Raw genomic sequence first — 25,835 nt, 5'->3', positions numbered from 1 at the left:
AAGCTGAATCTCAGAGAAGCAAAATAACCTGCCAAGGAACACATTGATAAATTTGTATTTTAAAACCAGTTCTATAAATTGTAACAGCAGAAATTCTTTAAGACTTGAAAAGCACCTTTGAACTTTTCAGAAGTTGGAATTCAAAAAACAGTCTTAAATGTGCTATTTTAAAATAGAATGTTGTTTTATTGGGTACATCAAACTCATTTAAAATTAGAGTGATTTTCAACTCAGGCAATATACATACTAAAGCCCTTAAAACTGATTTGTTCACTTAAGTAGTTTAAATAAGCAGTATGGATCTGTATGTGATCCATTTGTTTATGGGGGTTCAAAGATATATCTAAGTGCAACTGAGCTTGGATAATCACGCATTCTGAAATAGTGCAGTCTGAATTAATGAGGCTTTACACATTATGAAGACATTGCCAACTAAGGCATAGGGTCAGCCCCAGGACTCAGCAGCTGGCAGGTTCCAGGTGGATTTGCAAGGGCAGGAAGTCCTGCTGTCTCCTTTGCATGATGTCCAGGCTTCCTGTGGGCTGCCTCCCTGAAGCATACAGGGGCACCCAACAACTTGATGGGTGTGCTCATATGCCAGACAACCAGACATGTGTGGGGGACAGCCACAGACAGCCTCTCAACTTATTGCACATGTAATGAATGGGGATGATGATGCCTGCTCTTCAGATTTTTGAGATCAAATGAGATCTGTAAACCACTAGATGAATGTGAGATATAAAGAAATAGAGACAGACCCTCACATTGAATATGGGATGAAAATCCTTTGGCTGCCTCCCCTATTTATGATCTTTAAGTGCCAGGTATCCCTCTCTATTCAAAACCTGCTTTCCCTGTTCCCATCTAAGCTCTTGCACTATGTTGGGAGTTGTTTCTCATGACCGTGCCCCAGAGGAGGCTGGGGGCAGTGATGGGGTCCCTAGGTAAAGATGACCATTCTGAAGCTTCTCAGTAACATTGACTAGTGCTGTGGTTCAAGAAGCTGTGGGTATGAACATCCCCTCAGTATGGGCCAAGGAGGCTCCCTCAGCCATTGTGGCTATGCTGCTCCAGCCTGGTCACCAGATGGAGTTTATGCCTCTGGCCACACAGAAGGGGTGAGAGGTGGGAGCAGCTCAGTGCGAGCCAATGATCTCTGCTGAGGGGGTCAGTCATGCCATGCTGTGCTCTCTGGAGTGGCCAGTGGAAATTTGGTCCTGTCTGAAAGGGGCATTATCCATTGTAAAGCTGGCATTCTCGTCAGCAACATGGCATTTTCTGTCACTTGCTCAGGGGGAGGAAGCTAAGAGAAGCTTGATGGACTTATCTTTGGACCTCCCACTCCCCCAGGGAGCTGACCAAACTGAGGCCCTGATTTAAAAGCCAAGAACTCCAAGAGGTTGAGGGGGAGAACTATACAGAGCTGGGGCTGGGAGCCAGAATGGCTGGGGCCAGCTATCAAAAGCACTGCAGAGCAGTGCAGGGCACAGGCACTGCTGACAGGTGGGTGGCACAGGCAGTGGGGCCCTGTGTGCAGCACATGGGAACAAGCACCCTCTGCAGGGAAAAGCCCAGAGAGAGAGATCAAAATCTGCAGCTGACTTCTGCTTGTCTCCATGGCTCCTGCCCAGATTTCTTGAAATTTTAGGACATGCTGTGACTCTCTCTGCTAAGATCATTCCTTCTTCCCACAATGTGAAACCCAGGTCTCTATGTTGATCCATGTGATTTTTAGCTACAAGTGATGATGAGCAAGCACCTTGTTCAAATGTTTTAAACCCTAATGTATTTATCATTGATCAAGGAAAACAAAAAGCCCAGCTGGGAAGGGGACACTGTCCAGCTGCATTTTCACCTCCTCATCAGCCCTTCTGATAACTGTCCAGGTGACCTGCTGTCCCTAGCACAGTTGTTCAATAGTGGACATACCACTTTTCCTTTTCCTTAGTCTTACAGAGACTGGAAAGGGTGAGAGAACCAAGGTTGTAAGTCCTATAATCTGGTATAGCCAAACCCAAGTGCGGATGAGAAAACTGTACTCTGCAAACTTGCCTATCTATATATCTACATCTATATATCTATATCCATATTTATCTATATCTATGTTTCATCTCCTCCTATAATGGTCTAATAGCAATTATTCAGTCCACATACTTATGCAGTACTTTCAAGTTTTCAAAGAGCTTTGCCACACACGGAGTCATTTGGCCATGTTCTTTTTGCCCTGTGTAAGCCAGGAGAAAGGAGTTTCATTCAGGTAGAGACTGGCTGATGGTCCATGTAGACTGGAGTTTGGACTGCATGCTGTCAACTCTCTCCCCAAGATCCTGTCTAACTCTGAGTAACTAAGAATTTGCATTTTCCCACCCTGGTGAGGTGGAGGGGTCTGGTGAGCCACCACCTCTCACCCCCACCCCCCAGCCAGATACAGAGGGAAAGAAAGCTGCTGTAGGGGTGTGATGTGGCAGCTGGGCTTGAATTCCTCCTGCAGGCACTTCCTGCCACAGGCTCATATTTTCCTATGCCTTTGCCTGCCCAGCCACTCAACCTCAGGTCATTTCCAGGTCTGAACATTATAATTGCTTTGCTGTGGGCCTTTAAGTTTATTTCCTCATTCCATCTCCTTTTCTGCCTTGGCTCTATGTATCCAGACCTCAAAAACAAAGAAAGGGGAATAGGATAAGATCGCACAAAGCACACATACCCATTGCCCCCAAACCTTCTGAGCTGGCAGAATGCAGCTCAGCTCCCAGCTAGTCTGTTTTGAAAGGCAGAGGCTACAGTCTCCCCGACAGGGGAGCTGAGATTTCTGCCTGCCAGAAGCTGCAGTGTACAACCAGAGTGGGGGTTATCTGAGGACACCTTGTGTGTCCCTGCCCTTTTGGCCCTGTCCCTTCTCTGCCCCGGATCTTACCAGACGCCACTGACACAACGAGTAGACAAGGCTTGAGGGGCGATGGTGGAGCCCTGTTGCATGAAGCCCCCAACCGGAAACCAGAGGCTGTTGCCAAGGGAGTACTGATTCACCAGGAGGTTGCACTGGCTCTGGGCACATGAATGGGGGCTGTACCACTCATAAGGGGTCAACCTGTGGGAAAAAAAGAACATCTACCAGTGCCATGGAGGGCAGGTGCAAAGGCAAGTGTGCTGGGAAGAGTTGGGGGGGTTCTTTCTGGCTCATGTCTATACTCTGTCACAGGCCTTGTAGTTTGGGCAGCCACTTCCCTTTTGCTGGACTTGGATTTTCCCAACCAAAAAGCAAGGAGGTTGGATGCTATTGGCAATTTTCAAACTGTTTTCCTTTAATCGCAGAGACATTTTTACTTTCTCAAAAATAAATTCTGATGTATGAAATAGATGAAATGGAGCCCCTTGATGGGAGGCTGGGAGTGTGACTGTCCTGACATCCCAGGCCCTTGTGATCATCACAGAGGGGCTTTGGGGCCCCACAGAGCCAGAGTTTGGAAACCCTCAGCCCACAGCATGCTTCACAAACTTCAGCTTGTGTCAGAATCTCCAAGAAGAGTTGTGAAGACACAGATTGTTGCCACCCACCAAGCTCCTGATTCAGTAAGTCTGGGGGAGGCCTGGGAATCTGTGAGTTCCTAGGTGATGTTGATACCACTGACCCAAGGGCCACATTTGGAGAAACCCTGGCCTAGCAAGTCCTTCAGGCCATGGTTCTCAATCCTGTCTTGTGTTTTAGACTCACTTGGGAACTTACAAAAATGCCAGTGACTAGATCTTGATCCCAGGTACAGTGGCCCAGGTGACTATAATGAGCACACAGGGTAGAGGGTGCTCATGCCCTTCTTGGGGCACCTGCCTCCTATAAAGCAGGGCACACTCCATCCCACCTTCCCTCCTAACCTCCCACTGGACTCTCTCAGTGATACCCTAATGTCTGCAATGCCCTTTCTTTCCACCTGCAGACAGACACATTCCCTCTGTTCAGCAGCCTAGGCCTGTCTCCTATGCACAGTGCTCCAGCTTTGCAGGTGGAGTGGTGAAAAAAAGCCCTCAGGTTTTGATGAGAGAGAGGCATATAGGTGTGTGCCCAGCAGTGAGGCTGCTGCCAGTTCACAGGGTGTTACCATCACTGCCCTTCTTAGTCCGTCATTCAGTGTAACCTTGGTGTTTTACAGTCGCTGGCCCACCTTCTCATTACTGCCAAGGGTCCTGAATTCAATGGCAGCAGGCTGCTATTGACCTGCATGTGCTCCCTCCCCCTGTGGCCTATGAAGCTGATTCATACTCACCTGGTGGATCCCAAATCTATGGGCCATTGGAAGTAAGCTTCAAACATACAAATTCCCAGGCCACATCCCTAGAGATTCTGAGATTAGACCTGAATATTCAAGTTTTTTTAAAGCCCCCTGCGTGGCTCAGGTATTGGCTGGCTTGGGAATGGCTGCCTTAGATCAGTAGTTTTTAAACATTTTTCCTTCTAAAATCTTATCCAGAAGAACAATATATAAGAAACAGAAGTGGGGCAGGTCTGAATGCAGGTAGGAGGGGACCCCAGAATTCTGGCTGCCCAGGCTCTTCTCTTCCTCCCTGCAAGTCTCTGCTACCTGCACTGTGCCTGATGCTTCAGGGAGCCCTGTTTGCAGACCACTGTCTTAGGTCAGGTTAGTTAGCCTCAGCTCAGATGTTATGTATGTATGTGTTTGTTTGTACACACACACACACATGGTGTTATATATCTACATATATGGTAGATACATGTAATATACATTATAATATGTGCAAAAAGTTGTGCATGTGTATATTTATATATATACACACACATGTTATATGATCTGGCCTTTAATACTTCTTTTGGTAAATCTTTTTGTTAGTGCTGGATCCTGGCAGGTGGTGTGTGTGCGTACAGAGGTCAAGGAAGAGGGGCTGTTTAACCCCAAGGGCTTGTTGAGAAGTTTCTGGCTCTGGCAGGCATGGGGAAGTGGGTGTGTGTGAGTGTGTGTGTTGGTAACCAAGCCAGGAGACTATTTTCAGGAACCTAAGGTCACCTGAAAGCTGTGGGTTGCTAGATCCAGGGAGGGGCTCCATTGGAGGGGGTAAGAATGAACTGAGGAGCAGCAAAGCCAGGCTTCTGGACAGCACACACAACAGCTTTTGAGACTACCAGGTTGTAAGTAAGGTATTTTTCTGTTAGGCTTGAAGGACTTCCTGGACTTGGCTTTGATCTCCACTGAAAGGAGCAGAGACTGGGAGACACAGTATCCCCTGGGTGGGCTGGGAACTGCCCCAGAGTTAGGGACCCAGGCACCCTATGGTTCCTTGGGGCCCTGTCTTGTAACTGGAGAAAGTATACACTCCTATGGGGCCACTGAAGAGACATGCTCTCAGGGAAACCTTGCTCCAACCCCCACCAGAGGTGGCACATGCATTTCAGAATCATCTAGCCCTGCCCATGTGGCCCTGAGGCTGGAGACCAAGGAGGCCACTGAGGACATAGCTGGAGCAGGGCCACTGTCCTATAGAAGTCCATTCTGAGAGATCCTCTGCTCTGTGGAATAGCTCTCACTGGTCCTGCAGGAGAATGGGAAGAGCTCTGAGTAGGGAGCAGGGATTCTGAGGGAGTGGCTGATGAGCCACTAGCACTTGTTCTGCTTCGGGATAGTAAGTCACTCTCTGAAGCCAGGCCACAGTGATGCCTTTGGCCCAGAGAGAAACAGTCCTCTCTGCACACAGCCTAGGGAGGCCTCAGCCATGGGAGGCTCCTCAGGCTCCTCCACAGGCCCCAGGGTGGTCTTGGGTCCCTGCGGACAGGGAAGGGCTTATTCTTCCCAATCCCTGATCTGGACCATTTGTCTTAATTCAACACTACTTGCAAATGCCTCTCTCCATCCTGCCTTCCTGCCTCCTGCCACCCTCATGGTTCTCATTTGACAAGGTAGCTGTGTTTGCACAGACAGATCCAGGCTGGGGAAAGGCCAGGCCCCCTGTACAAGAGGCCTTGCCCCCTAGGCCTCTGGTGGCTCCTTCCATTCCTGTTTCGTATCATTCAGCACTTTGTGGCAGATCCTAGCAAAGGCTGATGCTAGAGCAATGAAATGCATCCTGTTTAACCTGAGTAATCTTGCCCTCCCTCTCCTCTCCTCTCCTCCTTTCTCCCAAGGCTCCTACACAAGCAGGGGGCTAGAAAATGGAGAGTGGGAGGGGAAGAGGCAGGGGTGTAAAGGAAATCAGGACAAGCTCACCTGTTGGCATGGTAAACATTAGGGAATGTGTGCAGACATGGGTGGGTAGATAGTACCTGGTTGACAGCTGGGTGGAGAGTGGCTCAGGTTCTGACTCCCCTCTCATCCCTCCAGCTTGGCACCAAGGTCTTCTCCTACTCCCCACCCCTCCTAGGTAGTTCCCAGAGGTGGACACAAGGTGGCAGCCTGAGGAAGGGGACAGGGAGGACAGTGTACCGAGCCACTAGGAAGAGGATGCAACTGACGGCCAGATAGGCTAGCAGCATGAAGAGCCAGACGCCTGGAGAAAATGGGTCCAGGAAGGAGAAATAGCCAGGTTTGCGTCCCTGGAAATGGAGATAAAAACAAGATTCACTGTACACATTCAGTCAGAATGGCTCCTGGGCCAGGCAGTATGGGACAGAGGGTGTGGTGAGTGTTGGTCTGGCCCCAGATTGCATTGTCTGGTGTCCTGAATGATTGGTTTAAGTGACACTGGAGATGAAGGTGTAGAGGGGGCTGCTTTGGAACACCTACCCTGTCCCAATCTCATCAGATGAGACAAAAGAACAGCCCAGGTCATGTCCCTTCCCAGGTAAGCTTTGCTTTGGCCACACAGGACAGCCCTTGAGTACTGCCTCCTGTTCCCCGGCAGCAGCAGAGATGGGCCCAAAGTCGCTTTGAGCTATGATGTCTGTGGTGCTGGAGCAGGACAACCAGCCCTCCTGGACACTCACACCTTTCTCAGGAGGATGCTAATACCATATGCACCCTTGGTTTTCCTTGGCAGGGTGACCTCACACACAGTGTGACCTTCTCAAGTGAACCTTGCACTGGTGCTATAAGGCACTGGTTATTATTTTCATCTTCTAATGAAGAAAGCAAAGCCCAGGGCAGTTAAGAGATGCATCCAGATTACCCAGCTAAGTGAAAGGCTGGCCCCAAGCCCAGGGCTGGGACCATGATGCTGGGGGAAAACATGGTCTATCCCCAGCCCAGAGTCAGGGGAGTCAGAGGATGGAGCCAGACACAGAAAGTAGAGGAGAGTGGAACGGGGTGAGAAGGGTGGGGTCCAGAAAGCTGCCCCAAGTCTTGAGCTGTGGTGCCCTGGGCGGGGCCTCACACCTCTCCAGCTTGCCCAGGCCTGCAGGCCCCACAGAGCCCATAGACCACTTGTTTACTCTGCACCATTCACTCATTTTGATTCATTGCCTATATGAAGCAATCAGCAGATTTTATTTTAAAATCCACAGTTCTGCTTTCTTTTTTTTAATGGGTGATCTGGCCCTTGGTTTATATTCTCACTGGCCAGAGCAAGTGGTGCTGCTTACTACAGACAGGGCCTGCTCTCCTCTGCTCCCATCCCCACCTCCACCGTGCACACGGCCTGTGGCTCTCACTGCAATGAAATCACTGTCATAAGTGCTCCCTTATGATTCCAGAAATCTAAGAACTCCTTAGGTGGGACAGAAAATCAGTATTAAGCTCAGGGGTTGTATGAACAAGTACATTTTCAAGTTCAATACCATATCAGTCATGGCACAACCTATGGTTAGTATTAAAATATGGCTTTTTTAAAGTCAGACTGAATAAGATAAATACCATATGATTTCACTGTGCAGAATCTAAATAACAAAACAAGTAAACAAACAAATAAAAACAGACTCATAGGTACACAGAACAGACTGATGGTTGCCATTGGGGAGGGGTTGTATGAAAAAGGTAAAGGGATTGAGAACTACAGATTGGCAGTTATAAATCAGTCACAGGGATGTAAAATACAGCATAGAGAATATAGGGAACAATATTTTAATAACTGTGCATGGTGCCAGGTGGGTACCTGAAATATCAGGTGGAACATTTTGTGAAGTAAATGGTTGTCTAATCACTATGCTGTGCACCTGAAACTAATAGAAAATAATATTGAATGTAAACTGTTAATTGAAAAGAAACACAAAACACTGGTGAACAAATGTCCAGATATAAAAATAAAGATATATCATGTTTGCACTGGGTTCATCTCTGCACAAGGCTGACCATGTCTCTAGCACCGCCCCGAGAGCCAGCGGCAGACATTGGGAGACAGACTGCATGGAACCTGTGCACGGAGCCCAGTGGGGACAAGGGAGGTGGTCATGCCCGCATACCTGCTGTGGCAGAAAGTGCTGGTTTAGGCCACTTCTTGGGCAAACACAAGTGAATTCTATGTGCCCTGTCAGTCATTATTATTTTACTCTGTGTCTCTCAATTGAGAAATATCTTCAAAAAATCTTTCATTGTTACTTTCTGAATCTGAAACCCCATTATGTGCATGATGTCAGAAATCTATACCTGATTATATCACAATGAATGAAACTGAGGAAAATGACAGCACTATTTAAAGCTGCCATATTTGGTTATGGGTGATAAGGAATGATGCATAGCCATGGGAAAGATTTCTAGAGATTCAAGTTATAAAACAGAACATCACACAAATAAGAAAGATCGAGATATAAACATGGCTCCACTAAAAACATCAGTTACACTGTAAAGACAACATCTGATTCCACTTGCGAATGACTGACGCCAGCCCAAGAGCAAAGCATGGGCAGTCATTTGAGATCTGGGTCTGGGCTCATGTAGCCTTGGCTTGGGCAGAGCCCAAGCAGTTTATACAATGCCAAAGAGAAGTGTGTTACTTGCAAGGCTTGGAACACTTGCCTTTTTTTTTATGGTGATACTTTAGATTGTTTCCTTCCCAAGACATCTGAGTTACTAGTGCTTGGAGCAAATTAGATGCCATATGCCATAGGCATTTCTTCCAAATAATAAATTTCCCTTAACCCAAAAGATATTTGATGATGACACCTTTCTTCTAAAGAACTCAAAGTGCTTCACCATGTTCTTTGGATGTCAATACCCAGTTCTTCATATAGACAGATAGAAGCACTGGGGAGGGTCTTGACCCAGGGAGGTCAAATGCCTTGCTGAAATCATGGGTGGCAGCTTCATTTCTCTGGTGCTCTTTTGCTGCAGTGCACCCCCAGATGCCATACTCTCCTTCCTTCACATGGCAGCTGTGCTGCATCTTCTCCTATTAATCTTTGCAACTTGCTCCTAAAAATGTCTCTTATTAATGCCATACCTTCTCTCCAAAGCCAACAGAATCCCAACCTACTCCATCTCACCCCTTAAAGTATACTTAAACATTATTTACTTATAACCACCATCAGTTATTATAGATCTTTTGTATCTATAGGCATTTATGTTGATTGTACACCTCTCTGTTGACTGTGGGTTGGGCACATTCCTTCTAGTGAATACAACCATTTCGAAGGTAGATAATTGGTTCTATATAGTCTATGCCCCAACTGTCTAGGACAGGTCAAGCCCTGCAGATGAGATGAAAACTAGATGGCACCAGAATTAGGAGTGGTTCCCTTGAGTTTCATACTGTGCTTCATACTGACCACACCAGAGACATCATCCTTGATGTTGTCTAATGGTGGGAGGGACCCAAAAGGCTGCTCACTAACTGACCAATCCTGGCATGGTGAGATAGTTTGAATGCTAGCAGTGGAGCTGCCCATGTACTGTGAAGTGGCATCAAGCTACCCTTGCATGTAGAAAATTCCTCTTATCCTTAAAAAAAAGTCTATTAATTCACTGATGCTTCATTTTGTGTATACTGGAAGAAATGATGTTATAATAAGAATGTAATTGTCTCCTCAGAGTCTGGAGGCATATACCTGAGAGCCAGGTAATGCAGGACAGGTAGTGAATTTAAACACACTCTGGAGCCAGACTGCCCAGGACTGAATCCTGGCTTTACCACTTATAAATTGTGTGACATTGGACAAGTTACCTAAGTTCCCTGGGCCTCTGTTTCCTTTGGTAACCTGGCAGCACTAACGGAATCTGTCTCCTGGGTCATTCTGAGAACTCAGTGACACGCAGTGAGGGCCATATCTGTGTTTGTTCCTCACTGCCTGATGGTGATCAGGGGTGAATGGGAGGAAGGGAGCTGGTGTGTGACAAATAAGGGAACTTTCTTTTGTGCTGATGTTCTCTTGATGGACAAGAAATACTATTTTCTATCCTATATGGATACATGCTATAGACGCTTGGGGAATATTGTCTTCTGGTTACAGTCACTTTCCATAAGTCCTGGAGTTTCTGTGGGTTATGAGATATTCAATATGAAGCATAAGAGTTCCCCAGGGCAATACCAGGTTCTCTTCTGGAAGGATGGCTCTTGGAAGCCAGTGATTCCAACCTTTGAACTCAGGACAGTTTTAGCCTTTTCAGACAGACGAGTGAATCATATGTGTGGTGAGTGCTCTTGTGTTTGTGTAAGGGCTGTGTACCCTAGTCACTATTTCCCTGTGCACAAACTAGTGATACCAGTTGTCTGCCTTCTCTACACTGCATTCCCTCCCAGTGGAGCCAACGGCAAAGGCTTTGGATGTCCTCTATGTGGTTTTGCCAGTCTTTGGAACTAAAGGGCAGTTTATAGAGAAGTTTCCTTCAACTCTTGGGATGAGCAGATAGGATAATAGTCTCCATTATTCCTTCTAGGAGAGGTGGAAGAACATGATTTCTTTTTGTCCCAACCCACTAACTTGTGGATAGCTTCCCCTAGTGTGTCTGCAATGAATGTTGATGATATTTTTGTTTAGCATGCACTTCAAACCTCTGACTCCAAGAGGGAAAAAAAAGTAAGCAATTAATTCCTTTTACATAAAACACCCAAATATACGTGTTGCCTGTATGTGACACAGGTACCACATATCTAGTCTCACTTTGCTTGTTGGAAATCTGGTACAAGTAGGCCTAAGTTCTAACCCTGGAATTGGCCTTGCTTTGCTGAGTGGCCCTAAGCAAACCACTCCACCACCCTTTCTGGGTGCCATTTTCTTTTTCCACAAAATGAAACACCACAATCAATATGAAGGGGAAATGTGAGAACTACTAAAGTAATGTTGATAAAACACCTTCAGCTTCTTGAGAGAGGGGTACTCAATAAACAATCAATATTACAATGATTTGAGAAGCCGTATTTCCATTATATGGGCTTTGTGCTACTTAGTTTTAAGAAATATAACTCTATTCATTTTCTGTTTTCTTACAATAGAATATTACACAGTATTAGAAATTATTCACTGGTTTACTTAACATTGTTCTCCATTCCCCTAGACAGTCTTTCTAAAATGAAACAGACCTTGAAAAAGGGATAATATGTACAGCAATAATGCTGAGCATTAATTTAATGTTGACCTTTCTTTCCCACTTTTTAATTAGTTTTTTTTACTTTCCTTGAGCTTGATAACTCTAGCCAAGAGCTAAAAAGAGAATATGAATCTTTTCCATTTGTTAATCAAACATGGAACTGGACACTATAGGGGAAAACAGTAAATTCACACTTTAAAGGGAGATGTTCTCACTGACTTGAGACCTATATGGAATATAGTACCCTTAGATTGGAAAAAATCTTGAAAGACTACCTAAAACATGGCCTTGACACAGAGAAATGCACCTACTATACCATAAAGATAGGTAGTTCGGAGCGTTTGGACTTGGAGACAGAAAGTGTGGGTTCAACGTGACTTCCACCATTGCACTACTTTCTATCTCCACTGCAGTAGCCACTACCAGCTTCAGAATCCTTCCATGTAAAATGGGGGTCATACTACCTACCTTGGGGGATTGTGTGCTTTAAACTTGAGACTGTATGCAAAAGCGCTTTACAAATAAAGAGATACCTAACAAATGTTAGTCAACATACAACTATTCTGGACACAAACCCAACCTCTTTGAATATGTCAATACTAAACTTTTTAAACATGATTACCCATTTGGGGATTATGTATGACCAATGTTGGCTCCCAGGCTGGTTTGCAGCATACTCTGATGGTGCCTTGCTACAATAGTTAATGTGCGTTTGAGGACTACAAACTTATTTCACTATTAGTTTGAGCAAGACATCATTAGGCAAATTTCTGTTATAGAAAAAAGAGAGAAAACTAAATTATATACTCCAATGTCAAATACAAGTGTATTTTGTGTTTCTCTATGGTCTTTTCCTTCCAATTCACACACCTACTCAAGAGCTTATATGATTCACCAATATAATAAAACTCTGGAAAGCAGAATGTCCTTGGGGTCATACTGCTATATTAAATATGCTGAACTTCTCAATAAGAATAAAGGAGCTCAGCCCTGGCTGGTGTAGCTCAGTGGATTGAGCACGGGCTGGGAACCGAAGTGTCCCAGGTTCGATTCCCAGCCAGGGTACATGCCTGGGTTGCAGGCCATAACCCCCAGCAACCGCACATTGAAGTTTCTCTGTCTCTCTCTCTCTCTATCTCCCTCCCTTCCCTCTCTAAAAATAAATAAATAAAATCTTTTTTTTTAAAAGCACTTTAAAAAAAAAAGAATAAAGGAGCTTATGTGCCAAAGAAATAAAAAATGTCTTGAAAATCAGGTGTCCTGTCATTTGATACCTTCCATACTTGGAGTACCAGGGGATGCCCCAGATTATAAAGATGGGGCTCTTTGTGTCTAGCCAGGAAGCTCACCTGCCCCAGCCAGGGATTCTGAAGCCTTCTCATGTAGGTGTTATGTTGTGTGGCATATGCAGGCATCAGACAGGGAGAGACAGTGAGTTCAGGTGGCAGCCATGGCCTGGTCTGAGCAGATGTATATGAGTTGCTTGAAACATTTGCCTCCCATCCCTTTTCGTTCTCAAGACTAATGTGGTAAAGTCTAGAAAAATGTTATTTAGGTCATTCATTCTGACAAAAGCTAGGCTTATGGGGCTCAGTACTGCCCAACCACAAGCCACAAATGAAAGTGGTGCTCATTGCCCACAGCATCACAGGGTAACTCCATCCCTCTCTTCCTTCCTTTCTTCCATATTTATTAAGGAAACACTGCATGTTAAAACGACCACATTTGCTATACCAAAAATCACAGCATAAAAGTGTATGGTCTGAAAAAATGGTACATTTTTCACAATGTATCTCCTACTAGGATTTACTGAGGGAGAGAGAGAGAGAACCAAAGAGTAGTATAATGCAACAGATAAATACTGTAATAGAGGTAAGCTGAGGGCAGAAGCTCAGAGAATGAAGCAATCACTCCATCTAGTGAAGTCACATTGAAGAGCCAGTGACATTTGAGCTGGGTATTAAAAACTAAGAAAGAGTTTGTTAGATGGTTGAGAGGCAAGAAGATGAGCATGAATCTGCATAAGGAGGCAGGAGAGATTGCCATGATGGGCAAACAGTCAGCACAATGGGGTGAAGGTGCCTGCAAGGGAAGAACTGGAAAGGGGACAGGAGTGATTGTCTTCATTGTCCATTCCAGGAAGGTTGTACTTGATGGGCAGCCAGTGAATGATTTTAAGTAAGAGATCAGCATGATTACATTTGTAAAAAAATAAATTAAAATAAATTAAAAACAACTCTCAAGTTGCAGTATGAATTGAGAATGGATTACAGGTGGGAACAATTGACATTTATTAAATACAATAGCTTTATTGTGTATGACAGCCACTATATATGAATTACACATATATCCACATTAAATTTGTATGACAAACTATTTTTATAGATTCAGAAACTGAGAAACATGTGACATGCAGTTAGTGTCAGATCTGGGCACAAACCCGTGCAATCTAGCTCCAGAATCCATGATTTTCACTCTATTGCTTCTATGTGCATGCTTATGACTATGGCCCACTGATGGGGACATGGCAATGGAAAAAAATGCCCTGACCTCAGCGAGGATACAGGCCACTGGCATGGCAGCAGTACAGGTTAGAGGTGAAGAGAGCCTGAACAAAGGTAGATTGGGTGGGGACAGTACAGAGGTAGGCAAAAGTAGCTTTTCAGTTGTCAGTATATGAAACACAGGGTTTATTCTTTTTTGTAATAATCATAACCTGCATGTCTTTTCCACATGAACAAATGTAAACCTACTTTTGCCTACCCCTGTATATTTGAAAATAATTTAGGAAGGAAGTGACCAGTCGAACATGCATAGTAAAGAAAGTGAAGGACAGCTCAGATAACTGGATGGAGATGCCATTATCTGAGATGGAGAGAAATATACTGAATGCAGTTGAGGCACTGTATTTGAGGCACCTGTAAGACATTCAGATGGACATGTTTAGTAATGTGTTAGAAATACGCTACCAGAATTCAGGGGAACAGCCAAGGTTAGATTCACAGATTTGGGAGTGGATGAGATTAACCAGATGGAGAGTCAGCAGAAGAAAAGGATGATTTAAATGCTAAAAGTGGGGAGAGTTTTAACAAGTGGGAGGATCAGCCATAACAAATGCCAACCCCAGAACCCCTAGCCAGCCTCAGAGTGGCAGGGAGTAAGTGATAAAAAGAGAACATTCTTCTGATTTTGGTCCTGATTTCACATAAGCAGAAACAGAGTCTATACCCAAAATTGGGAAGAATGAAAATATCCCATAATAAACTCTTGATGATCCACATTCATGAAAAAGCCTAGAAAATCATAGATTTCTGGTAATTCTCAAATGATTTCTGGCTATCTTTAGACTTCAGAGACATGCCTTCCACCACTTGTTATTTTGGAGGGCTTTGTAGTAAATCTTCACTGGTCATTTATGCTTGATGTTGATTGTTTTTCCTTTTGCACGTAGATTTGATTACTTTTTGGTAACAATCACTCATGACAGAGCTGACCTCATAGACACATTCTGGGTCCTTTAATGATTATAAATAAAATTAAGTATATATTTTTTTTACAGATAACTATTAGCTAGAGAGAATTCATGAACACACAGTATTCAACTTTTAATATCATTAATGTAACACTAGTGGATTAGAGAGAACTTCTCTCTGTAGGCTCTTATGGTGGACTCTGCCAGGCTATCCTTCACCATTAGCTCTTTCTCTTTGCCTCTTTGGTTTCATCTCAAATTTGTTCTCACCAGGTTCCTTACCTGGTACAGAATTATCCTCTCACTAGCTGACTTTTGGGTACTTTCTGAGCACACTGGCTCACACACAGAAAGATGCACTCAGTAAATATTTGTTGAATAAATGCATAAACTGTCAGTTCTGCTCAGTGTAAGCTGCTCATGGCAGTACTCAGTCTTTCCTCAGCGTGGCCCCATTGTATATCAGATCTAAGTGGCTGTGTAACACACTGATGCCCAGTATGGGGGCTAGAAGAGGGGAAGGAATCCTGACCAGATAGAGAAAATGTATCAGAGTTCTTCAGAAAGAACCAGTAGGGTGTCTGCATATGCGTGTGGATTTGTAAAGAGATTTATTTTAAGGAATTGGCTCACGTGATTGTGTTTGATGGTAGATCCAAAATTTGTAATGGCAGGCTAGCAAGCTAGAAACTCAGACAGGTTTTCTATGTGATAGTTTTGAAGTTGAATTAGCTTCTCCTTTGGGTAACCTACTTTTACTCTGAAGGCCTTCAAATGATTGGATGAGGCCCATTGATGTTACCAAGGTAATCTCCTTTACTTAAAATCTACCAATCATTAATGCTAATCACATCTACAAAATACACAGCAACATCTACCTTAGTTGTTGACCAAATATCTGGGCACCATTGCCTCTCCATGCTGACACAAAACTTCACACCACAGGAACTAATGTAAAGGAACTAATATAGTGATAGGTGTGCAGGTGGTAGAAAACATTTGGTCAACACAATGTAGGCTGTCTAGAGGGCTGGTCAACTGAAGTTCAGCTCTGGTCAGAATTGATACAGTGGTACCTTAGGTGGTGTGTATAGCCTAGCAGCAGATGACCGAAGGAAATGGAAACATGCAGTAGCAAGTGCCTTCACCCACATGGTTCCTCGTGGTCCACTGGGTCACAGAGGGGCTCTAGGTTCCTTGATATTAATCAAAAAATTAAGGCCATAGTCTAGTTGTATGGCCTGGCCACAAAGGCCATGTGTCTCCACTTCTTTTTGGGTGCTCCTTCTTTTTGGAGGCTGGTGGGGTGGGCTCAGGAAACAGTGCTAGCTGGAATACCACCTAGGAGCACTGCCAGGTGTAACTATGGCGAGAGCACTGTCCTGAGAGTTGCACTACCTGGATTCTAGGCCCCATCCTGTGTTAGTTCCATGTATGACTCTGGCTCCTTATCTCTACAATGGGAATTATAATCCTTGTCCTTTTCTCCTCAGAGAACAGTCCTGAGGACCAAATGAAAAAGGGTATACAGAACAATCCTTCAAAAATCACACGAATGGAGGTGGAGGCCTGGTGTCATTTAGAGAACACAGGCTCAGATCACACTATTCCTGGGTTTTAACACTTCTCTTTCACTTATTGGTAAGTGGTCCTGTTCAGTTTTTTCAAACTGATTGCAACGGTTATCTCATTTCTAAAATAAGAACAACAACTTTATTATTGTAGTTTCCTAGGGCTGCTGGGTGGTTTAAAGTAACAGAAATTTATTGTCTCATATTTCTAGAGACTAGAGGGCCAAAACCAAGATGTCAGTAGGGCCATGCTCTCTCTGAAGTCTTTAGGGGAGAATCCTTCCTTGTCTCTTCTAGCTTATAGTGGTTGCTGGCAATCCTTGGCATTTCTGGACTTATAGATGCATCACTCCAATCTCTGTCTCCAAATTCACATAGTCTTTCCCCATGTGTGCCAGTGTCCAAATTTCCTTTTTTATAGAGCCACCAGTCATTGGATTAGGACCCACCCTAATTCAATATAACCTCATTTTAGCTTGATTACACATGCAAAGATTCTATTTCCCAATAACATCATGCTCACGGGTCCTGAGGGTTAGAACTTGAACATATCTTTTGAGGGGACACAATTCAACCCATAACAACAGCTGACATCACAGGTGTCTGAAAAAGTGTCTGGCACAGAGGAGGTACTCAGTGGATGGGTGTTATCACCATCATGGAAAGAGGAGAAATAAGGAAATCCCCCTTGATCCATAGAGACACACCCACAACATAGTCAACAAGGACTATGACCACATCCTCACATTTCTTTCTGTCTCTGCCTGGGAAGCTTGGGATTTGGATGTTCTCTTCTTCCAGATGATTTGGCCTTCTCTCCCAAGCTGGGCAGTAATCAGACAAAAGCCTCATGTAGACCAGTGCTCTTCTGAGCTGCCTAGTGGCTGTGATGGGGAGACCTTCCTCTTGGAGAAATGTGCCAGTTTCTAATGCCTTAGCAGCTGTCTGCTATGTGGGTTCAGGCTGGGGCTGAGAATATAGGTCTCCCCTTTTCTAGAGTTGGAATTTGGGAGTCCTCTCTGCTGGGCAGCCTTGTCCTTCCAGCTTATATATTGGAATATGCCACATGACTTCGGACATCTATAATGGCTTCAGTATTGGGAAATCCATATACTAGCTATGCACTTAGAGCCAGTTTGGAAAAAAAGATGAGACAAAGGTTCTTCTAGCTCACTACAAAAACCAGACAGAGTAAACTAGGTTCTGGCAATGTAATATTGTTCACTTTGTGTCTGAGGCACAGCCAAAGTACTCTCCTATGCCCAAACCCCCACCAGTTGATCTACTGTGGTCTCATGTCCATCCTCTGCTGCCCATTGGTGTGGTTTCACAAACAACCTAACCAGAGACATCCTTTTTTTCAAATATGCAGAAGAGGGGACATACCAGAGACAAGTGACATTAAATTGTTTGCTCTTTATTCACTTGTACACATAATCAGATGCCACGTCCTCTTCCAATCATGTTTTTTGACAAGGTCTGAACATGGAAAGAGGGCATTCAAGGAATCCATCTTCCTGGAAGAGAGCGTGGCATACAAAGGGGGGGCGGTAATTTTTTGGGGGATTGCTTTTAATAATTTCCTTGCTAATATTAATCATGGTCTTACTTTGTACCCTGATTCCCATAAGAACAGGACATGAGAAGAAAGAGGCTCGAAAAGAATTAATGATTGATTTTGAGGGAAATTCTGAAGGGACAACTAGTTCTCCCTAGACTATTGAATCATGCCCAGATTGTTTTAAACAAGGAATTTATAAACCTCAATAAAAAATTATCCCTGATTGTTCCCATAAAAGAATTCATAAATCAGTTACAATAGGTTGAATTATTGGCGGACTTTCCCATGCCTGTTCCTTACCCATAGATACAAAGAGTCTTTCTAGAAAACAAGAAAAAACTATATAGACCCTTACCCACAGCCCAGGGATACCCCTAGGTAGCATATTAGATTATTGGCAAATTATGGTATCCCCCCAAAAAGGAGCTAATGGTCTCCAGAGGGTTCCAGATCTCCCATTGCCTTATACAGGAGCATATAATGAGGGTGACATTAGAATGGTCAATAAGGATGAAGTTCAAGTGCCTTATAACAGTCTAAATTTCACGGAAAGGCTAGCTCAAAGCAGACCTCCCTGGTGTTTATTAACTAAGAAATAAAAAGAGTTTATTGTAGCTGAATTTCCTGTTTATCTCTCCTTACCTGTTTGTTTTGGAGATTAAAAGGTGGTGGGATTGTTAGATATCTGTATCTCCGGTTTATTGATTTGCATAATTCCAATGAAGTTGTATAAGATAATTTCTTGACCAAAGAATAAAATCCCCTCTAATGAAATAGCCCCTGAGTGTCTAAAAGTTGTTGGAGTAACAGCCCCACCTTTACCTTGAATAGGAGTATATATCAAATAGAATTAGACAGGCAAAGAAATAAGAAAAGCTGGTTAACTATTATAAATTAAGCATGTAGAAACAGTTACCAGGGAGTTAGAGTCCATGGTACATAGAGAAATATTTTAGACAGAAAAGGTAAATAGGTAAGTTAGACATCACAAAGGCCTTATAATAAATTTCCTATAACCTCTATTCAATTTAGCGTATCCTTTTGCCCCATGACAAATTCTGAGAACTTTAATAAACAATAAAACATTCAAACTCTGTACATACAGCTATTTCTAATTGTCTGATTTATGGCTCTCCTGGTTAAAATAATCTTTGTTTAATATAACTGAATCTATGGGAATTTTTGTATTTTTCCCGGTTACCTTTGTATTAATTTTTTTTCTGCTTTACCTAATCGCAAATGTCAATCACTGCTAAAAATGAAAGTATAAAAACCTGCTTGTACTTGCAATAAATGGAACAGAGCATCACTGTCCTCTGAGGCGTGTTGTCGTCTGTCTCCCATCGCCGACGCCTTACCCACCTTTCAGGAAACCCTGGACCTAGCTACGGCTGGACCGCGGCAATCAGAAGTGGAAGGAGTCTCTATTCTCTCACCAGAAGCAAAAATCAGACCAACCAGAAGTGGAATTGAGGATCAGGGAAATCTGGAACACGGCTGAGGCACTTATCCGTGCTGTGGGCCCTGTCTCCTAAGAAGAGACAGAGTGACCAACAGGGTCAATCACCCACTGACACACTATGTGCCAAGGGTTGAACAATCACTTTTAGACATACCTATTCAGTGGGGCAGAAGCAATTTTTAGCGGACAGTTCATGGGTGAGACTTTTCCATTCACCTGTTTGCAAAAGTGCAGCTGAGAGGACAAATGATAGCCCAGCACATTTGCATTTAAGTGCCTAAATCTAAGTATTTCCACAAGCCATTTTTTATTACCACATAACTTGGTGTCTGCATGCAAATAAGATTAATGACATAAATGCTTACCATGTGAACTCGGTAAAGAATGCTAATTCCCAGAGTCATGAATGGCTTCGAGAAATCAATCACCTTCTCCCGCTCAGCAGTGATGGTGAGTCCTGCCACAGCCAGGTCTGCTTTCTGAAAGTGGTAGAGAGAGCCCATCAGTGGGGTGGCCACGTGAGATGGGGCACCTCACTACTGGGGAGATGTTACTCAGATCTGGCTTCTCTGTAACAGGAGTGGCTCTAAGTAGTTATAGCATATCCAAGATCTCAATGGTCACTAATGTTCATTTGAGGTTAGACCCTCCTAAATACTAAATAAGTATAAAAGGCAGGAAGGATCACTACAGACTGTTCAGGGGTAACTCAAATGTCCTAGAGCAAAGGGTTCAAAGGGGTAAACTGGTGGGTAGGTTTCCTGGATTCTCAACATTGAGTAGCTTTTCATTCAACTTATCAACTTGTTTAGTCAGTAAAACTTCACTGAGATCCTATGTTGTATAAGACACTTTGATGGGGGTGTGTGGTTAACATAAAAGATAAAAATTATGGAACCATGAAAATTGAAACAATCTAGAGCAACCCATTTGTTTCTCATTGAGGAAATGGAGACCAAGAACTTGGGCAAGTGGCCCAATGTCACAAAGCTTGTCCTTGTTAGAGCTGAGACTGAACCTTGGGGCTCCTGGACCACTGGCCACTTATGTTGCTGTTGACATTAAAATTAGCTGCCAGAACAGAACTAAAAGAAGGGTCTCTAGTCCTTTTTATGCAAAATAACCAGAATTTGTTCTGAAGATGTTTCTTTCCTTTCTCTTCCTCCACATTGCACCTTAAGTGTCCACATCTGAGGAGTCTATCTTGAATTAAGGCCCTCTGGGAAAGGAGATGATATAGGCTTCCTCAATACTTCCCTCTGTCAGGAAGTTCTTTCTTATATCTAATTTAACTCCATCCTATTGTAAAGCAAGCTTACTTCTTATTGGTCTGCTCCACTATAAATGGAGTGGTGGGAAAAGCCCAGAGCTGACTTTCAGTTCTAGTCCATGCTCTGCACTAACTAATGTAGGCTGGTCACTTCACTTCCCTAGGCTTCCTTAGCCTTGGCCCTAGCCCAAGGGTGTAGGATTCAGAAAGTGCAGGGTTCTTCTCAGCAACTCTCACTGTGATTCCCAAAATATAGTCTACGACCACCTGCATCAGAATCACCTGAAGGGCTTAATTAAGATGTGAATTCCTGAGTCTCATCCCAGACCCCTGAAGACTGGTGGTAGGACCCAGGAATCTATATTTGCAACAACTTGCCCAGGTAGTTTGACTTACACTAGTGCTTAGGAACCGTGTTTTATAAGCTAGGCATGCATCGTGGATTAGCTGTCATTGGTTCACATTTAAGCTTCCTTAATTCCTTCTAATTATAGTGGATGATCAGTTGATGCAAAATATGAAGAAAGAAATATGGAAAAGTGAAGTGTCCAACAATCTATAAATAGACAATCAGTTCTGAAAGAGTATACACACACAACTCTGCCCAAATCACTGAAAAAAAGTAGGGAGATAGGCCTGCTGGCCCTCATTTTAAACACAAGGGAGTTTATGATATATAATAAGGCAAAGGTCATCTCCTTCCACATCTCCCCCCAGCCCTCCACTCCCAATTCATGTTCCATTGCCTAAAGCAGCCAGGTCATTAGCATAGATTAACAAACTTGGGGCCTTATAAAGTGAGATTGGCTGAAAAGAAACTAAAGTGCAGTTGTAAGAGATTTTTAATATAAAAAAATAAAAAATGTGTACATTCAGTATTTCTGCAAGACAGTGTTGATCACTACTATCAAGCAAATCAACCCTTGGGTCAGAAAGTGAGGTCTGACTAGAAGATTGTTCATGTCTGCATTTAGGGCCTCTCTGGAGGACTGTCTGGGCCTTTCAGAACCTCCTCCCTTTAATGACACTGGCTCTGACTTGAGTTCAGTCAACCACAAAGGTCCAGCAGGTACCATGTCAGTCCTGTGTGTGGCTGATGGCAAATTGGCAGCCCAACCCTGCCCAAATCTTGGGAGGAGAAAGAGACAAAAAGAATGAAGGTTGGAATGAAGGAATTGAAGACGATGTTAGGAAAACCAAAACTGATAATATGAGTAGAAAGTAAACATGGCATCCAGTCCTTTCTCCAAATCAATTAACCAAAGCAAACAACTTTAGCCTCAAGTTTTTTCCCTATACTCAGCTTTCCTCCACAAAGGCAAACTGAAAATTTTTCCACAAGTTTATAAAAGTTGGCCTACAATGACATTGTGGTAAAACAATTCCAAACAGAGAGAAAGCTGGAAAAGGGCAGAATCCCAGAAGGACCCTTCCCTGGACACATACAAAATGACCATGCACACAGGGAGAGTTTGCCCCAAGCTCCAACAGGGCACTTCTGTCTATTCACAGATACTCCCCAAACCAGGCCAAGCAGCAAAGCTGCCCCATGTGTACACTGCAGGGTCACTGCCCCCAGCCTGTCTTGCTTTCCTTTGTCTCTAGCCAACAGTAAATTTGGGGCAAGGGAGGCAGGGATGAGATGGAAAAGGGCAGTGACAAGCTAAAAGAAACCAGGGAGTTTTTGTGGTTGTTTTTCATGTTTAATTGACTTGGTATAGAATAGTCATTAACTACCTTGGCTTTAATGCACCCCAGGGTATTAGCAGCAACCTCTTGGGATCAGGTTATCCCAAAAGACATTCATTCGTTTTATTTTACCTAAGTGAAAAAGACACAATGCTGTAAAGCTGTCTGAGATGAGGAAATAATGTGTCATGAAGCCAAACTGGCAACAAAAGGGACTAGAAATGTGAAAATGCTAGCAATCGCTGGGGTGGGCAGCTGAGGGAAGTGTAGGCACAAGCGCACTCAGCTAAGCCCTTGCCCCTGTCTGGCCACTCGTTGGGGAGGGCTGTGCTCTCTAGGGGAAAAACAGCGGACAGGGAGTCAGCAAACCTGGCTCTCCTCACAGCGGGGTCACTAACTCTGAGGTAAGTCACTGTACTCTTGAGCCTTAGTCTCCTCCACCGTAAAATGAAAAGTGTCCAACCAGAGGCTCCCTCAGCTCTAAATCCCACATTGTCATTTCTCCTGGCTACCAGAGGTAGAATTAGTTGAATTGGCCTGTTTTGCTCAAGAAGATGGAGGCAGTCAGCAAACTGAGGGCTTGGAATGCTCAAGGGGAAGGAGCTCTGAGGAGGAAGCTGTGTCAGACTAAGAGCAGCAGCTAACAGGGAACAGGTAGGGATGTTTTGCCTCAGGGAAGGAAGTCCAGTAAGGTCTGAAGAAACAATACCATCTGGAGAGAGCAGGTTTGGGAGTGCAATCCTTGGGTCTGTGAAACCAGACCAGGGAGTCACCAAGAGCCAGAGAAGGAAAAGGAGGAGGACTGGAAACGGCCATTCAGCAGGGTTTTCTGGTCTCCAGGTTCCTGGACGTGTTGTGTGTGTGTGTGTGCATGTGTGTAGGTGTGTGTACTCACAGGGCTGTGTGATACATTCCCTTTGTGAGAAAGACCTTGTGCCTCATTTTTTATTGGAAGCGTTCTTTAAAGAGCTCTGTGCTCTGCTTCTGAGATTCCTCTTTTTATCTCCTGGATGTTGTGGAATTTACAAGAGGAGGGCAGGCTGCAGCCAGCCTGGAGGTGACTTCCAAACCTATTGTTCATTGCTTCATAAAATTTGATAGCAGGCATGCAGGTGCTGCGACTGCTCCATGCCTGAAGGCTCGGTGTGGCCCTGCTCTTCTCCTAGGAGGCCAAGGTGGGGAACACAGCAGACCCACATCAGGGCCTGCCCTGCACTGCCCCAAGAGCAGCACCTGTGCAGTTGGGGGGCTGAGGGTAGTGCCAGGTCCTGGATGAGCTGAAGTGAACAAACCTTTCTTTTGTTTCCCTGGCCTTCTCTTTTAGACACCTGTTGTTCCCTTTCCGGCAAAACTCTATTCCTCCCAACCAGCAGGGCCCAGCACCACTGGGCAGACTTCCTGCTGTCTCCTTCCACCTGGCAGTGACTCCCGTGCACAGAGCCAAGCAAACGAGAGAATGGGAGGTGTCAGGAGACCTGTCAGTCTCTTGCAGACCATGAATGTCCATGCCAACTCACTCCACCTCTCTGGGACTCACTTTACTAGGCTGTATAATGAAGTGGTGCCTGCTTATCAACATTGTGCAAGAGTCCAGAGAGATGACGGATGTGAAAGACCCTTAGAAGCTGTGCATACTGCTGAGTTCTGCCACTCCAATAAAGAGCCATTACTGAGGCTTAGCCTTCCATGTGGGACAGACCTGTCTGGACTATTATGCACTTATTTGCTGTACGTAACAAGGTAAGTCATTTAACCTCTCTAGGCGTCAGTTTGCTCACATAAAAAGTGGGGATAATAATAGTACCTACCTCCTAGAATTGCTGAGAAAGTGAATGAGACAATGGTTGTAAATGGAGCCTGTTTCACAGTAAGTACCCAGTAAATATTTGTTATTAAAATCATGACAATGGTGAAGATGATGATGATAAACATGACAATGATTTCTCAACAAGGACCTCTGGAGAGAAACTGTAACTGAGTGTGAATTGTAGGAACATCTGGGGGGATGCAACCAGGCTTACTCCACCTCCATGCGAGATAGAGGCCCTGCATACCTGGCCTCTGGTGGCCTTTCCCAGGTGACCTAGGACACACACACAGCTCCACTGACACAATGTACTTCTTTGCTATGACTGCCTGTCTCTGAAGCCCCACAAAAACCCCTTTTGGGCCTGTCCCATCACTTGGGAAAGCTCAAAGAAAGAAGAGGCACACAGCTTGGAAACCAGAAGCAGTTGTTTTCCACAGTCTCTTCCTTTGGAGACAGAGTATCAAATGATGCCCCACCCAACCAGCTTCCTTTGAATTTTTGGACCCACTTCCTCCAGATCTGTATTCTCTGGCCTTTTTTCACACTGTCCACCACTGTCCCCTTGTCCTGCTTTCTGTCCTCCGTGGAGGCCAGCCGTTCCTCCATGGCAGCAGCTTTCTACTACTTTGCAAGTCACGTCAACACACACCTTGTTTCAACTGCTACTCAGTCCCCACAGTGCCTCACATTCTTTGCTGTCATTTACTTAACTCTGTAATCATGTTACTTAACTTCGCAAAGCTTTGGGAAGTCACACTTGGAATAGAAAATGCTATACACAATAAGGCTGTACTGAACATTCCTGGAAACCTTCTTTCCAAGGTATTTGTCTCTGGAGATTCCCTGTATGTAGAAAAGGCTCATGGAATTCTAAATGAGGCCAAGCCTGAGGCTGTGAGAATGGGGGCTGGCATCATCCATGAATACCAGCTAGGAAGGTGCTCTGAGTCCAGCAAGCTTGGCTTTCTGCAGAAGTGTGACACCCATTAGGTTCTGGCTGAGTACAGTCATCCCTCGCTATATTGTGGTTCACTTATTGTAGCTTCACTGTATCGCGGGTTTTTAAACAAATATATATCTAAATCTGTATCACGGAGTTTTTGCTATATTGTGGGATTTTGTGGTGTAGAGGTATTTATGTAATATTTATGATTTTTGCCTAAAAATTTAAAATATAAAAAATATTAAGAATGTTAATTCAAACATATTAAAAGAATATTAAATTGAAATAAAATACAGTATGTATTTCATCAGCAGATGAATACTTTACTGTACACAATGGAAATGCAGTATGCCACTACTGCTTGCACAAGTTTGCCAACATGAGATTGTACATGGCACACTATTGGCTGATGGAATGGAAGGTGACCAACCACAGCACTGTGTTCTGTATCCTGGGTGCTGATTGGCTCAGTGACCGCAGCATCCATTTCTTTGCTCTCCTGCACTGTGCCCATACATTCAGCATCTCTCCTTGTCCACTTCACATCGACATCAGATCACTGCATGTAGTGTTGGTCTGCAGTGTTGTGTTTTTGTGAAATTTTTGTAAAAGTTTGAATTTATTTCAAGCCCTATGATGCCACCCAAATGTTTTGTGCCTT

At 44.2% G+C, this 25,835-nt stretch overlaps 1 protein-coding gene across 1 annotated transcript in view; it reads right to left on the bottom strand.

The window, feature by feature from the left end:
• GRIK4 (glutamate ionotropic receptor kainate type subunit 4) overlaps window positions 1-25,835 on the bottom strand; it is a 508,786-nt gene that overhangs the window by 31,865 nt on the left and 451,086 nt on the right. Inside the window, exons 14-16 of the mRNA XM_045860306.1 lie at window positions 19,828-19,941; window positions 6,426-6,535; window positions 2,915-3,088 (exon numbers count right to left, since the gene is read on the bottom strand). Of these exons, the coding sequence (XP_045716262.1) occupies window positions 2,915-3,088; window positions 6,426-6,535; window positions 19,828-19,941 (398 nt within the window). The remainder of the gene's footprint in view (window positions 1-2,914; window positions 3,089-6,425; window positions 6,536-19,827; window positions 19,942-25,835) is intronic.

Source organism: Phyllostomus hastatus, unplaced genomic scaffold (assembly GCF_019186645.2).
Source record: "Phyllostomus hastatus isolate PE091 unplaced genomic scaffold, TTU_PhHast_1.1 phas_scaffold_193, whole genome shotgun sequence".
Taxonomy (NCBI): Eukaryota; Metazoa; Chordata; class Mammalia; order Chiroptera; family Phyllostomidae; genus Phyllostomus; species Phyllostomus hastatus.
This window is presented reverse-complemented; position numbering and strand designations above follow the sequence as displayed.